Source organism: Microtus ochrogaster, chromosome 19 (assembly GCF_000317375.1).
Source record: "Microtus ochrogaster isolate Prairie Vole_2 chromosome 19, MicOch1.0, whole genome shotgun sequence".
Taxonomy (NCBI): Eukaryota; Metazoa; Chordata; class Mammalia; order Rodentia; family Cricetidae; genus Microtus; species Microtus ochrogaster.
In genome coordinates this window covers 31,620,005-31,635,321 of record NC_022021.1, presented here as the reverse complement: position 1 = coordinate 31,635,321, position 15,317 = coordinate 31,620,005, and the positions used below count along the sequence as shown (strand labels likewise).

The 15,317-nt window shown below is 43.8% G+C and overlaps 1 protein-coding gene across 3 annotated transcripts in view; it reads left to right on the top strand.

Annotated features, from left to right (window-relative positions):
- The window catches only part of Npr3 (natriuretic peptide receptor 3), a 52,046-nt gene that overhangs the window by 1,668 nt on the left and 35,061 nt on the right, over positions 1-15,317 (top strand). For 2 of the 3 annotated variants that reach the window (XM_005356637.3, XM_005356636.3), the window contains exon 2: positions 9,568-9,690. In XM_005356637.3, the coding sequence (XP_005356694.1) occupies positions 9,568-9,690 (123 nt within the window). Of the gene's footprint in view, positions 1-342; positions 429-9,567; positions 9,691-15,317 lie in introns of those variants that run through there. The other variant, XM_026783772.1, reaches the window with a different exon arrangement.

Genomic DNA, 15,317 nt, shown 5'->3' with positions numbered 1-15,317 from the left:
GAGAGAGAGAGAGAGAGAGAGAGAGAGAGAGAGAGAGAGAGAGAGAGAGAGAGAGAGCGCTTAGTATGGGGGTTGCGACCATGGCTACTGGGTGCGTGTGAAGCTACTGCCCGCCTTTCTGTTGTGTAGATAGCTGAAGGAGGCGGAATCTCCGCATAGGGCAGTGAGTCGGGGTGTCCTGTTTGGGGTTCACAACATTCGGGAAATCCCGCCTTGCTTTCCCTTGGTGCGCAGGCGCTCGGAATATCCGCGGCATTTCCCCTTTCCCCCCTCCCCGCAAAGCTTCGGATGTCCCGGGTTGCTGTCCGGGTGAGACCCAGGGGGACCCGAGCCAGCAAGGCATCAGGCTTGTCCGCAGTTCGGACGCCGGGGACCTGTGCCTGCCTTTTGCGGAACAGCGCAGCATGAAGCTTGGGGACTCAGAACAGGTGAGGTGGGCAGGAAAAGCTTCCTGAGTGGCGCCACAGCGGCCTCTCTCTCCTACTTGGTCACTCTGAACTCGAGTGAGCATACCCTGTAAAGTGAAGAGGTGTTGTAGACAGTGTGGACAGGACAAGTTTGACCATAAGAACTCCAGGCTGTCTGCGCAGAATCACTGTTAGGTGCCCCGGCAGGGTACTGGTTATGTAAAAGGAAAGAAAGTTCTGTCCCGTGGTGGCAGATTTGTCCCTTCTGGGCGAGAAACCCACATCTGCTTTCCGTCCACTCTCAGTCCTCAGGCTACTGCAGCCTCTTGTGGTGCTGGCACTAAAAACCTGGAGACGACCCAGGGCAGGCGGGGAATGGGGGTGTGTCCCCCTCCTGGCTAGATCCCAGGTTTGCAAACCCTGTCATTGCCTTGTTGAACCGAGTGAGGTGGTGACCTTGGCACAGTGGCCTCCTGGGATGAGAAGCCTGGCAGATCCATCTGTCTGCTGTGTGGCCCCGGAGCTGCACTGGGCTCTAGGAGCCGTGGTGCTCAAAGGGCTAGAGAGAGAGAGCGCCGGCTCAGGAACCGGTGTGTCCTGGTTTAAATGCAGCTTGCACGCTGCCCCTGTTATTGTTTTTAAATACACTCAGATCTCTTCGTTTCCCTCTCCACCATCCAGTTTAGCGATGAAAGTTTGCTAGACGGGTGTGTGCCATCTTACAGGTGATAAGGTTATGATCGTACGGAGGATTCTTTCTCTAAAACCTGTCTCCAACAGTGATATGGCAGACTTTCCAAAATATAAATAAAAATATTTTTTTAGGCTGCTCTCCTTTCAATTTCATGCTCTTTGTAGAGAAAGTTAAGGCTGTCAGGATGTTTCCTGTGGATCTGAAGCTTTACTTCACTGGGATAGCCAAGGTGTTAAGTAGAGCTTTAGTGTATGCTGTATGCTGTCAGTAGAGTTTGGGGCTCAGCCACATGCTAGCTGGCAGGATCCTGGGCTGTTAATCTGTATCCCAGGCTCGCTCTTGAGGTAAAGCAGGCTTCTGTAACAGCCACATCTTGGGGATGCTGGGAAGGTTTAAGGAGCTAAGCCCCCAGAATGCACTGAAACAACACGGATCCGGGCAATAAACGTGTGGCTTCACTGTAGTGGGTGCTGTTTTCTATATGATAACAATCGCCTTCACCCAGAAGGGGAAGCCATGTCCTGGGGTCCTGGGAAGCACTCCTGGCTGAGAAGCACACACCTCAGGATGCAGCTCCTCCACTTTGCAAGGCACTGAATTCGGAACTTGTTTCTTCTGTGAAGCAAGGAGCTGGATGAGAATCAGGGCTTTTCCAGTTCATGTCTGAGGTCTGGAGTGTGTTTACCCAAATGTAAAAACCAAGCCGATAGCATTCTGCCACAGAGCATCTTCTGTCCTTAGGAACCCTTCCCACCTCCTCTTTTGGAAAGAACATTTTAACTTTAAAATCAAATTATGGATATCTGAATATCTTCACTGTTAAAAAGTGACCTGTGACCATTTCAGCAATATTGCAATTAATTTTTTTCTGGCTACATGATGCCCTTTAGAAAGGAAAATGAAAAACCAACCAACCAACCAACCAAACATACCCTCCCCAATCCAAATAATTCTTATCTCCTAGGGTGTACCACCTAAGTCAATAATTGAAAAACTTTAAAAAGTCTAATATACTTAAAATAGATATACCTGGGCAAGTGTGATTTAGTGTTCTTATAGCGTTCATTTATACTACTGGCTAAGGTAATGACACAGAGTCAATCTCAGCTCCCAGGCTTGAGACAATAGAGAGTTTATCAATGCTAGCTGCAGGCAGCTTGGAGAAGTAGGGAGCGGGAGATGAGATTTTACAAGGGGCTGCGTGATCATGTATTGCATTTTTTTTTTGTTTTTTTCGAGATAGGGTTTCTCTGTGGCTTTGGAGCCTGTCCTGGAACTAGCTCTGTAGACCAGGCTGGTCTCGAACTCACAGAGATCCGCCTGCCTCTGCCTCCCGAGTGCTGGGATTAAAGGCATGCGCCACCACCGCCCGGCCATTGTTTTTTTTTTCACCAGAAATTCCAACAGAAACTGGACAAGATGATACATTGGGCAGGTGGCTAAGTCTTGTTAGCCTTTTCCACTCAGGATTTGTCTGTTCCAGCTACTAAGAATATTCTAAAAAACACTTTAGGAAATAGATGTTTGTGGCATAAACACACACAGAGACACACACACACACATTCACATACACAAACGAGATCTTAGATGGGTGTGCAGTACGTGTCTGTAATCCCAGCATTCAGAAAACTGAGTCAAAAGGATTCTGAGTTCAAGGTCAACCAGGGTTATAGAATGTGCCCTGCTGTCCCAAAGTATAAACAAACAACAGACAGATGCTTTTTATTTATTACTGGATTCATTTATGCAGCTGACTTCTGACCTCGATATATCAGATGAAATGATACACTTACTATAAAAAGGACAGAGAGAAATACATTGTTTCAAGCAATTAAAGGTTATAGTTCTTTTGTTTATGTTGTTCGGAGATGCAGAACTTGAAGTGATCTACACACAGTCTTAGTCTTGTAGTTATGTGGCAGAATGCTATCGGCTTGGTTTTTACATTTGGGTAAAAACTACTCTTAGTCTTTTAGTTATGGCTATGTTATTATGTTGTTATTTATTTGGGCCTGGATAGTGAATACAGAGGTAGAAATAGTTAATGAATACAAGAATAACTTATTTTTAGTAGTCTGGTGTAAATGACCAAATAATTTGTCAGCAGAATTTTTAAGCCAAGAACCCATCATAAAGCTACCTAGCACACAGTAGCAGGATAAAAAAGCACTGCAGTCCACAGTGCAGAAAACACAAGAGCCCTTGGGTGGCTACAGCTTCGCAAACAGGAGAAATAAGGGTGTGGTCTGTCTTTTGTAAACAGCATCCCTTGCTTTGTAATGTAGAAGCAGAAAAAACCTGCCTTAGGAAGAAATTAGATTTTTATTTTCATCCAAATTAGGTACATATCTATGTAAGACCAGAAAATGACTTGTCTTATCAGGAGAAAGTCTCTTGTCACTTCCTCCCTGTCTCGGACTAACCAGAGGCCTCATTTCTGACTCTTGTGGATGTTCATAGCAATTTGACTTTGGAACTCCAAATAATAAGCTACTTTTGATTTTTTTCTTTGGTTTTAGGTTTTGTCTCTTGGAATGCCAGTGGAGAATGGTGGAGTTCTCCGCTAACATCTACTATCTGCTAACTACACATGCAAGAGTCTCCCTTGTTCATTCCTCTGATAGCATCTTGTCAGCATTTTTTGCTGAGCTCTGTAGTCAGAACTGATATTTATATTACCTTCTAAATGTTGCTCACAGTTGATCCACTTGGGGCCATGTTAAAAAAAAAAAGCCTCTTTGTTTGTTTAGTCTCCTATGGACTGACGGCTGACATCGCCTGCAAATTCTCCACTCCAGGCTCCTGACTTCTTTCAGCTTAGTCATTTTCCTGGCATCCTGTGCTATTATCCTTCTGAGCTCTCTATTTAGTGTCTTCCCAAGGCTTCTGTCACCTATCATTTTGAGCCTGGTCCCTGTGTGCCCTCCTTTCTTGATTGATGCTCTTGTTTTGGTGGACCACGTCTTCCAGGGCATTTCTGACTAAGGATGGATGAGAGATGCATTTTGAAATGTTTCACGGTTGAGATTTTATTCATTTTTGCCCTCATTAGATAATGGTAAAATCCATGCTATCCATAACCTTCCTCCTCAAAATTCGATAGAATGACCCCATTGTCTTCTGGGTTCTGAAGTTGCTGTTCGTTTGAATTGATTTACACTCCAGACTTAGTGTTTCTAATTCCCCACCCAGGAAAATCTTAGAACCTCCTTGCTCTCCGTGGTCTAGCATTTCACCACCACACACCTTGCTGTCAGTATTTTGCCTTGGGGCTTGGGAGGCCCCCTTTCCTCAGAAACTCCTGTCTTTTAATCCTAAGAAAATTTCTTAAGCTATTTCTTTGATGATTTTATCCCCTTCATTTTTACTGTGCATTTTTAACTTGATGTTAAATCAGCACCTGGCTGATTCTCTATGCATCTTGTCCCCCATTTTTTGCCCCCAAATGCCTTTTGTCTGGGGATTTCTTTTGGCTGCTCTCCAAAATTACTATCACATTTAATTTTTTTTAAAGATTTATTCCTATTATTTTATGTGTATGCACTTTTGCCTGCATGTATATTGTGCATCTCATGCGTGCCTGGTGCCTTAGTGCCGAGGAGGTGATGAGCCTTCATGTGGGTGCTGGGAGTCAAACCTGGGTCCTTTACAGTAATAAGTGCTCTTACCCACTGAGCCAACTCTTCAGCCCGTACCATTGCCTTTTTCAATCCTAGGATCACACTCTCAGTGTGCAGCTCATGGTGTACTCTGCCCTGCCTGCATGCGGCAGCTCCTTTCTCCTGGGTCTATGTAGAGCCCTCCATGGGACACGGGTGTAAGAGTCAGGTGGGAATGTGGGAAATCCCTTTTTACTGCCCCTTTAGACTAGTTGGAGAGCACGCATTTAAGATGCTGCCGAAAGGGTCTGCTCACCCTCAGCTGTAGGTAGGGACAGCCGCAAATCATAAAGAGCGTCGCTCACTTGATAGTCCTCTGCCAGAAGCTGCCAACTCTTTGCCCATGTGTCTACTGTAGCCCACAGTGTGTTGTGTGCGAGTGGAGATATCTCGGAGGAGGAGAAAGAGCCCAGCACATCCGTCCATTTCTCCTGCTCTTCCCGACTCACCGATAAGACAATTCCAGCAAGAGGGATGGGAGTGCTAATTCATTGTAGTTGTCTAAACGGAAACCCAGAAGTGGGGAAAGGAGATTCCCCTAATGTGTGTGGATACCCCTTGTCTTTCTGAATTAACACTTGAAGCCACTCCTGTACACTTAACCCCTTTGGTTATAAGAACATGCTGTAATAATGAGAAACCATTTATGGGGGACAGTGTGGCCCCCAGAAAGGAAAGGATGACACCTAATGTCACAAGTTAAAGTGGGGATAGGTTGAAAAATATGGCTACTGAGAACACTTAGCATCATATCATTATCCCCTTTTTTCTGGTTTAATATTTTATTCTCAAATAAATATCTATGTATTAAAGAGAGGCTTGGTGGCACACCTTTAATCCCAGCCCTCAGAAGGCAGAGGCAGGTGGACGTCTGTGGTTTTCAGGCCAGCCTGTGCTACACAGCGAGTTCTGGGACAGGACAGGGTCACACAGAGAGACCCTGTCTAAAACAAACAGAAAGCCAGTTAATGTTTATGTATTGAAATGCACTTTGATATCACAAAAGCTGTCTGCATCGACGTCCATTTGTGTAGGAGGATCGGCAGACCCTGTTTCTTTGTAAATCTTACCGGTTGTTGGGAGGTCCGGGGAGCTGGTAAGTTTTCCTGAGGGTGACACATGCTTCCGTACCTTCCCACAGTTGTACTGAATCTGCGCATGTCACTTGTGCTTATTAACTTGTGTAATTTGGTTACTGTATAAAACAATGGAATATGAGTAAAAACAGGAAACTATCTCAGAAAAGAGAAACATTTCAAGTCTTTGATAAACCATACAAAGGAAAGTTTGCTAAACGTACCCACAGTTCAGTTAGGCATGAGTGAGATAACCCTAAAAGATCAAGGAACACCCTGAAAAGCTAGGGTTCTTTATTCTAAGTGCTTTGTTGGTGGTATTAAATTCTTGCTTTGGCTTAAACTAGAACTAGATGACAACATGTGTTGTGGGTTTGGATTATCTGAGAGAAACAATGCCCTGCACCTGACCTTGGGCAAGAGGATTCCTTTTAGGAGTAAACCGTATATGGTCAGTAAACACAAAATGGTCAGGACTAGGGCTGGGCGGTGGTGGCGCACGCCTTTAATCCCAGCACTTGGGAGGCAGAGGCAGGCGGATCTCTGTGAGTTTGAGGCCAGCCTGGTCTACAAGAGCTAGTTCCAGGACAGGAACCAAAAGCTACAGAGAAACCCTGTCTCGAAAAATCCAAAAAAAAAAAAAAAAAAAAAAGTCAGGACTGAAAAGAACCAAAGTCTAAACAGGTAGATGAGTGTTGCTCTCTGACACACTTGCTCAGCCACAATCAGAAAAATTAATCAGAAGCAGTGGTAGAAATAGGGGGAGAAGCAAGATAAAGAAGCAAAGCAGGAATGTAAAAGCATAAAGACCGTGAAAACCGGGACTTTGGGGTGCTAATTCTTTGGCCTCAGGGTGCAGTCTCTTTTATCCTAGGGCATGGATGGCTCTAAAAAGGATGCTTTGGGTCAACATCCAGTACCTTTGGATGCTTGAACCCCCGCCCCCCGGCTTCTCCGATTCTTATTACCTCCTTTGTAGCATCCGATTGCTTATAATTTGGCTTCCCAGTTAGCAAGCCTAGATGCAGGAGATATCCACACAAGTGTATTTGTGACCATTCTGGTCCCCTATGGAACTTAAGCAAACCACAGCTCTGACAATCTGTTTATAAACAACTTGTAGGCTAGGTGCCCAATGTGCCAGCAGAATCCAGTTGCTACATATGGCTATTGAGATACACTGAACTCTAAACACTGGATACAGATTGATAAGGAATCCTTAGTAGAGAGCCAATCAGAGCTCCATGGACCCCCCTGGAGATACCCACTCTTGGAATCCATGCTCTTCAAACTTGCCCAGCCTTCGCCTTTTGTTGGCTATTTTATGAGATACTCGGCCTGTGATTTTTCCCATTGAAGGGGCTTGATCTACAATGAGGGCTCAAGTTAGTAATTAGGAGTTTCTTTGAGAGCTTCTTTATTGAGACATCTTGGGATTTTTCTAAAATCCCAAATGTATAATTATTTCCAAAAGAAGCAACGCCTACTGTTATGGGGTTCAGGAATTTTGCTGTGTCCCCAAACCATGTTTCCTAAGGTGCTGCTACCCTGTGCACGAAGCCTTTCTGTAGTTAGAAATGTCTATCATAGCCTGACACCCTGAGCTAACGCGCCTAGTGAACGGCGTATCAACAGGAGTCCAGGCTGCCATGCAGAATGGCAAGGCTGTTTGTGCACAGCCTGTAGCTTGTTTTATGTCTTTTAGCACCTCAGCTTTTTACAAAGAGCACACATATCTCAGAGGGCTGGCACGCATCACGAGAAGGCGGTTTTCACAGTGCCCAGGCTTCTGAGGTTCTCCTCGCAGTCTGTGTAAGAGGCAAATACAGTTCTCCTGGTCAGGGGGAGGATTGGCTGGGCAGTGGCCAAGTCCCCATTCCATTGTAGCCCGTGTCACCCTTAGGTCACAGGCAACCATCTCTTAAAGCTGTGTAAAGCCGCTTATATTCGACGGCGTGAGTGCAAACTGTGCGACCATGAAAAGCGAATGTGTGTGTGTGCTGGGATCTTAGTCTCTGTTCCTCTGTGTGTTGGGCCTCCTTCAAAATAATGTTTGTAAATGAACACAGAAAAAGGTGTGTACTCATGGCTGATTTGCCAGAGGAATGTTCTCTCTGATCCCATCCACTGCTTTCCCTGGAGAAGGTGTTTACTGTGTTATTAAGAAAGAGAAGCAGTCATCATTGTCCCTGTCTGTTTTCATTTGTCTGTTTTTTAGGCAGGGTTTCACAATGCAGCTCAGGTGGCCTAGAGCTCACTATGTAGCCCAGGCTGCCCTGAAACTTATGGCAATTCTCCTGCCACAGTCTCCCATGCACTGGAATTATAGGCACAAACCCCCATGCCCAGCTCTTCCTGCTGTATAGCCTTTACTTAGATTTCACCAATTGTTGATACATTGTCTTTTTCTCTTAACATTTCATATACTTCCCCTCTCTTTCCTATCTCTTCTGATTTCCGATGTATGTATGTACATATGCATGTATTAATAATCAATAAACCATCCTTCTACCCATTCATCCCTTGTCGATCTATATCTATTTGATTTTCAGATAAGGTCCCCTTATATAGCCCAAGGTAGACTGGATTCTTCTACCTTTGAGTGTCTGGGATTGAACATTATTGAGGTGTGTTTGTGTAAACATATATACATACAAAATTACAAAGGCAATACAAAGATTATGTTATGAAACATTTGAGAACAATTTAACAGGACCATGCTCTGTATCACTAAACTCATTTCTTTTTTTTTTTTTTTTTGAGACAAAGTCTCATTGAACACAGTCTGGACTCAGATTTCGAGGATGGCCCACACAGTGCTGAGATTACGGGTGTACACGCTGTACCCAGTTTTGTGTGGAGCTGAGGAGCAAACCCACGGCTGTGGGCACCCTAGTCAAAGACTCTACAGACAGACTCATATCCCCAGCTTTCTCAAAACATTTAAGAACAAGGGTGTTTACATAAACAACTGCAGTAGTAGTCCTGAAAACAAGAGTCTTAATGCAAACACATTCTGCTATCTAACTACAGACCTGAAGGGAAATGTCACCTTACAGAAGAGTTGTAATTTAAGGAGCGTGGGTGGGTCACGCACCCTACCATCACCTGGGTTGGATCTGTCTCTGCTTCCTCCTGACCACATGCACTTTGCCTGTTTGTATATTTCTGGCCTTCTGTGTGTTCCATCAGGAGGCTGCTGTGTCTGTGTCCTCAAAGTGATTCTGCTTCCTATCGCTTGGTTGGGGTGTTGTTTGCTAAGTTTCGCTAAGTTAAAATTATTGTGCCTTTCCCTTTTACCCACGGTTTCATCTTGGAATTTAGCTACCCATAGCCATGTGGTTTGAAAACTTTAAATGAAAATTTCTGCAAGCAAACAGTTCTTAAGTTTTAAGTTACTTTTGTTGTAGTATATTGTTATAATTGTTCTGTTTTATTATTATTACTATTGTCCATCTGTCACAGTGTCTAACTTAGAAGTTAAGTTTTATCATAAGTTTGTATATTTAGAAAAAAAAAACATGGTATGTTTTTCTACCCAACTTTTGGGAATGCTTTGGGATCTGGGAATGTACCTCCTGTGGATAAGTGGTGACCATGAATTAGGTAGTTTACAAGGAGATATTCAAGACTATATAAACCGCCTAGTCTGCATCTGCGGTCGCCTGGTTGTTTTGGCCTGTTGTCAGCCTGTTGTGTTTGGGTGACTCACATATTGTTTCTCTCCCCAGTGGTTATCATGTGTGCCAGCGGCGACACCATCCGGAGTATCATGTTGGCGGTGCACAGACACGGCATGACGAGCGGAGATTACGCCTTCTTCAACATCGAGCTCTTCAACAGTTCTTCCTACGGTAACCGCTTCTAGCTTCTCCAGCTCTGCTCAAGTGTCAGAAAGAGGAGTGAGGAAGAGTCAAAAGCTTTAGTGAGGTCCGTAGATGTGATTTCAGTTACCATGGGAACCGTATTTGATTTTGAAACTTCATGATCCTGAGCACTTCCACAGTGCCTCATAGTTTCTCAAGCTTTTCATATTTTTCCAAGAACCCAGTGGGAGCAAAAGTCGCCATGTACCAAGGGTGTCAAGGAAATTTTGTGTGGGTCAGCACAGTCCATTCCTAACGCCACGAGAACACGCATGCCGGCACCAGATGTTCTTGTCATGACAGATTGCCAGAATAATCTAAGTGTGATTGGGATAGAATTTTAGGTAGCAGGAACAGATTAGAACTATAGGATATGAATTCTATCCTATATGCTATAGGATAGAATATGCCAAGGTGTGCTATAGTTAGCACATAGCTATTGCGCCATAAAATTTTAGTAATAAAATAATATGTAAATATATTGTTTATTCATATTATGTGTGTGTTTCTTATAGGCTACAATAGGAAATAGAATAATGAACACTGCAGGTTGAGACAAAAGCATTTGGAAGTCTTTGTTCCTAACCCTCCCTTCTTGTAGCTTACTGCATGTTAATCCTTTCTTAAGTAGAATTTCATGAGTCACTGACATATAGGCTGAAGATATCTTGGATTCCTTATAATGGATTTAGGGAAACTCCCAAGGGCTGTGTAATAGAGGATTAATTCTTTTAAATAAAGTGTTTATCTGTATCTTGGTGTTTTGCCTGCATGCAGTCTGTGCATCACATGTGTGCAGTGCCCAAAGAGGCCAACAGAGGGCATTGGATACCCTGGGAACTAGCGTTACAAACCCTTGTAAGTCACACGGATGCTGGGTTTTGAATCTGGCTCCTCTGGAAGAGCAACCAGGGCTCTTAACCACTGAGTCATGTCCCCAGCCCCCACGTAATGGAAGGAAGCCTAAGGGGCTCATTATGAGCACAAATACAAAGCCCTTTCCTCCCTCTGTAGTTAGGACGGTCTCGGAAGTCGACACTTGAGGATTTTTTTTTTTTTTACAAACATATACACTGACTGCTCAAGGCCACACAGCTCTTCTGAGAGCTTACTGATGATGTATAGTTATTTAGATAGGATCCAAGCCTTTAAACATTCACTGTGGTTTCCTGCCCCCATTTCCTGGCTTACTTAAGCAGTGATCATTGTGTATATACAGATAATATAACACACTTCTGGGGAATAAAGAAAAGTTGATGAAACAGAACTAACCGCTGCTTCCTGTAATGGATAGCCCCGGCCATGTGGTGCTTGCCGGATAAATGCAGTATTTCATGCTACACGCTACCGTTATAGTCTTTCCATCCCTTTCTTCTGTTAAGCAGGATGTTGTCCTCACTTACTGACTTAAGTCCAGAATGTCATAATACCAGGGACAGCAACATTGAGTTCTTTAACACAGGGGTCAAAACAGGTTAAAGGGGAAACATCTACTCTGTCTTACAGGATGAAAAACAGAATTTAAGGTGATGTGTAAGAATGCATGCTAGAAACACACAAGCACATTTACACGCATTATGCACACAGTTTTAATAATAAAAGCTACTACTAGGATTCCTTTATCTACGGATGAAACTTGTGCTGCTTTCCTCTGTTATTATAATAAGTGAGCATTGCTGAAACTTTGGAAAATCTATAAAAACAACCGGAAGAAAATAATCTAAAATTCTACCACTCAGATAAAAAGTTAAATTGCAGTTTCTTAGAAAGAAAAAGAAAATACATATTTTTGTCTATTATATGTATCTATATTTCACAAGAATTTTTTTCAATAAAATGATCATATTATGGTACAACTACCTAGTACATCTTTAATTAATCTCTATTTCTTAACACTACCCCAGCCTCTTGTTATTAAAAACAGCACATTGAATAGTCTGATACGTATATACACTTATAGTCACACAGTTAGACATATATTATATAATATAAATTTCTAGAAGTGCAAATGCTGGCTCAGTTGTTATATGTAAACATTGATGGGAATTGGCAAATTTCCTCATACAGAGGTTTTACCAATTTATAGTTTTGGATTATGATGAAATTTTCTGTACTGGTATATCTTTTATCAATTTTGCAAAAATATCTTCATCAGAATTTATATTTTTGTTCATAAGCAAGGTTTCTGTAGTTTAATTTTTAATCTATTATTCTAAGTGTGTGTGTGTGTACACGTGCTGTGGGGTGTGTGTGTATACGTGCTGTGGTGTGCATGTGGAGCTCAGAAGACAGTTTTATGGAGCTGTTTCTCCTTGTGTGAGTTCTGGGGACTTATTTTTTTGAGACAGAGTCTCTCTAAGTATCCCTGGTTATCCTGGAACTCTCTATGTAGAGCAGGCTGGCCTTGAACCCACAGAGATCCGCTGGCTGTCTCCCAGGTGCTGCATTAAAGTGTATGATACTATGCCTGGGCAAACTGACTGCTTTAGCTTGAGCAACCAGTGACTTCATGCATATCTTTATATTTAAATTACATATTTATACATTAAAACCTTAGTCTATGGATTCAAGTTTTTGCTATCTCTTTAATTTTTTTGTTTTAGATTCACGTCTTTAATGTTATGTGTGTGGGTGTGTGCCTGGCACGCGTGCATGTGCCCACAGAGGGCAGAAGGCATCTGGTTGTGAACCACCCTGTGGTGCTGCGAGCCAAGCTCAGGTCCTCCGCAAGAGCAGCCAGTGCTCTTAACTGCCATCTCTTTACCTCCAGTTTTGTCTTCTTTAATTGCAAAATGGTTTCACACAAATCACAATGAATTCTCGATGTTTCTGGTTAAATCTGCATTATTTTACACTTTACTGTACATTTGCTCAGACTTTGAGTTCTGATCTCAGTCAGCCTGAGAGACTGACCCCTATACTGTCTTTCTACTAAGACTTAAGAGTCAACAACTTAACTTGATCTTTGCACAGTGAGTTAACCTGCCCTCCCTTGCAGCCTTAGTCTGTTCAAATGATACACCAGGCTGAGGAACAAGTCAACACAGGAGAGAATATATGTTAAATGTCCCCCATCTTAGGAAACATAATGACTATTAAACAAACATTTGCCACTCTGTTAGTCTTAGTTCGCTTGGACCACTGCACATGGGACTTTAAAAACTGTACAGCTTTTGAACTTTTCTCTGATGCTAGTTTTATTTCGTGTGATACATTCTGCTGCTGTGGCCACCCACTCTCAGTTCATCCACCCTACGGGGCTGCATGCATTAGGAATCACACCTGCGAGCGAGTAGTCCCTCAACTGGAGTGGCGCAGATGTAAGGAGTCTTTGACCTGAAAGAGCTCTGGAGGAGGGAGGTTCATGCTAGGGATCTGTCAAGAAGGTCATTACTGTTAAAAGCTTCTTACGTTTCCTGTGCCCCTTTTCAATTATGGAAGATTGTGGCTGGGGCTGCAGGGGCGTGGCTTAATGCTAGTCAAAGCTAGGTCAAGGACAGCAGATATGAGATCCTTCCAGGTGACTCTGCTCTCTTTGTTGGTTTTTATACAGGGGTAGCCAATCTCAAACAATTGGAATAGCTTCCTGTTGTTTGAGAATAGCTACCCCTGGATAAAAAAACCAGGTCAAAAACTGCATTTTCAGTTGGACTCCCCAATATCAAAACCGGTGTGAGATTCTGGAAGGGGGGAGGGATGGTGGGTGTTGTGTGGCACCTTTCTGCGTCTTCCACAGACCCTGAAGAGTCTTCTACCTCAGAGCATGAGCGACCAATGGAAACATACAGTGGACAGACTCACCTGAACCAGCATTCCAGAGTATCATTTGATAATTTAACCCCCCATAATCAGAGTTGTAATTCCAAAAGGTTCTACCATCTGGCTTTACAGACAGCCCCTCACACAGACTGTATACCAGTTCTAGAAAAGGGGTTCTCCATCTTCCTAAGCTGCAACCCTTTAATACTGTTCCTCATGCTGTGGGGGACCTCCAACCATAACATTGTTTCATTGCTACTTTGTAACAGTAACTTTGCTACTCTTATGAATCGTAATGCAAGTATCTAATTTGCAGATAGCTATCTAATATGTGACTGACTCACAGAGGGGTCGAGACACACACATGTTGAGAACCTCTAGAGGCCCAGCATCCCTGGCATCCGTTTTCACTGGTACTTTTAGAAAACATAGTTGACAGCGTGTCTCTTCTCTTATTAAAAGTCTCAGTCTCACTGAGCCCTCAGAATTATCCCCAGTCTTGCCTAAATTTTATGGCCACAAGAGTTCAGCGCATACTGCAACATGGGGGAATGAAAGTATTTGAAGGGATTTTTAAAAACTGAACTTAAAAAAAAAACCTAGAGAGTAGGCAGTTGTATTGCCCTACAGATGTCTTCATGGCATCTACTGGCCTTTCTCTCTAGTCCTATTACCCTCTTCACCACCGTCTCCAAAGGGGTAGAGTGGGAAGCTACTTGCACAATCCCATCAGCAACTGTGGCCGCACTCACCTCGCCTTCCTGAGAACTCAGACGTCAGGAATTCAGGTGAAGCGGAGAAGTCAAACACAGACATAAGAGGAGGGATTGAATTTATAACGCTTTGCCACAAAGATGATATATGCACACGAAAGTGAACTTGGAGCAGAGGGAAAAGACAGGGATTCTCATATAATCCCTTGGCTGGAGTGGTTGCCTGGCAGCATCTCAGGACGTCTTCTCTTTTTCCTGGGCTACCATTTGCCTTTGAACCCATGTGTTGTGCACTACAGATGCAGTCTTAAAATCTTGGAGTACCTCAGCTTTGAGGAGCAGAGCCTAGATGGGACAGGGATCTGGGCCTGGTTTGCATTTGCTCCTGCTTCTGTGATTGATCTCCTAGTTCCTTGGTTTCCTCATCTGGAAGGGATCACCGTTTAAGGTTTTTCCATAGGGTTGCTGTGAGAATAGGAGAGCGCAATGCTACAGGCAATGCAGCTGTACCGGATGTGGACCATGCAGTTGGGGGTGTCTGGGAGCCTAGCCTCTGGCACTGTGGGACACTGGGCCTGTGTAGACTGGGTAAGGCGAGGCATGATGGGTGCTTTGCTTTCACTTACGGTCACTGGAGCTGAAGAGCTACAGCGGTTGGCAGGCAGGGTAGATGAATGACAGGCACGGGTTTCTTGGACAGATTATGGTCCCCAGATATTCCTTCATGTCAGATGACATACGTTGAAGGCCTACTGTGTGCTCAGTCCTTGGAGGTGCTGGGAGCTGCAGGATGTCACAGACTTGCTAAACACAGACTGTCTTCCCTTTCATCCATGTTCTGGGTTTTCTTCACTCAGTGCAAGCTTGAGTTTCTGTAATATTAAAATCTGTCCTTCTTCCTTTCCTCTCCCTTCCCTCCCCTCCCATCCCTTTTCCTCCCCTCCCTCTGTTCTTTTCTTCTTCTTCTCTTCCCCTCTTTCCTTTCCTGTCATGTCCCAACCCCCCTCTTTGGTACACGGTGTTGCTCAGTTGCCCAGATTGGCCTGAGACCTGCCATCTTCTAGGGGCACTCTTAGGCCCAGCAGACAGAAGAGATATATAGGTATGCACCTCCCCATGGGCTTGCGATGTTCTGTTTTGTGT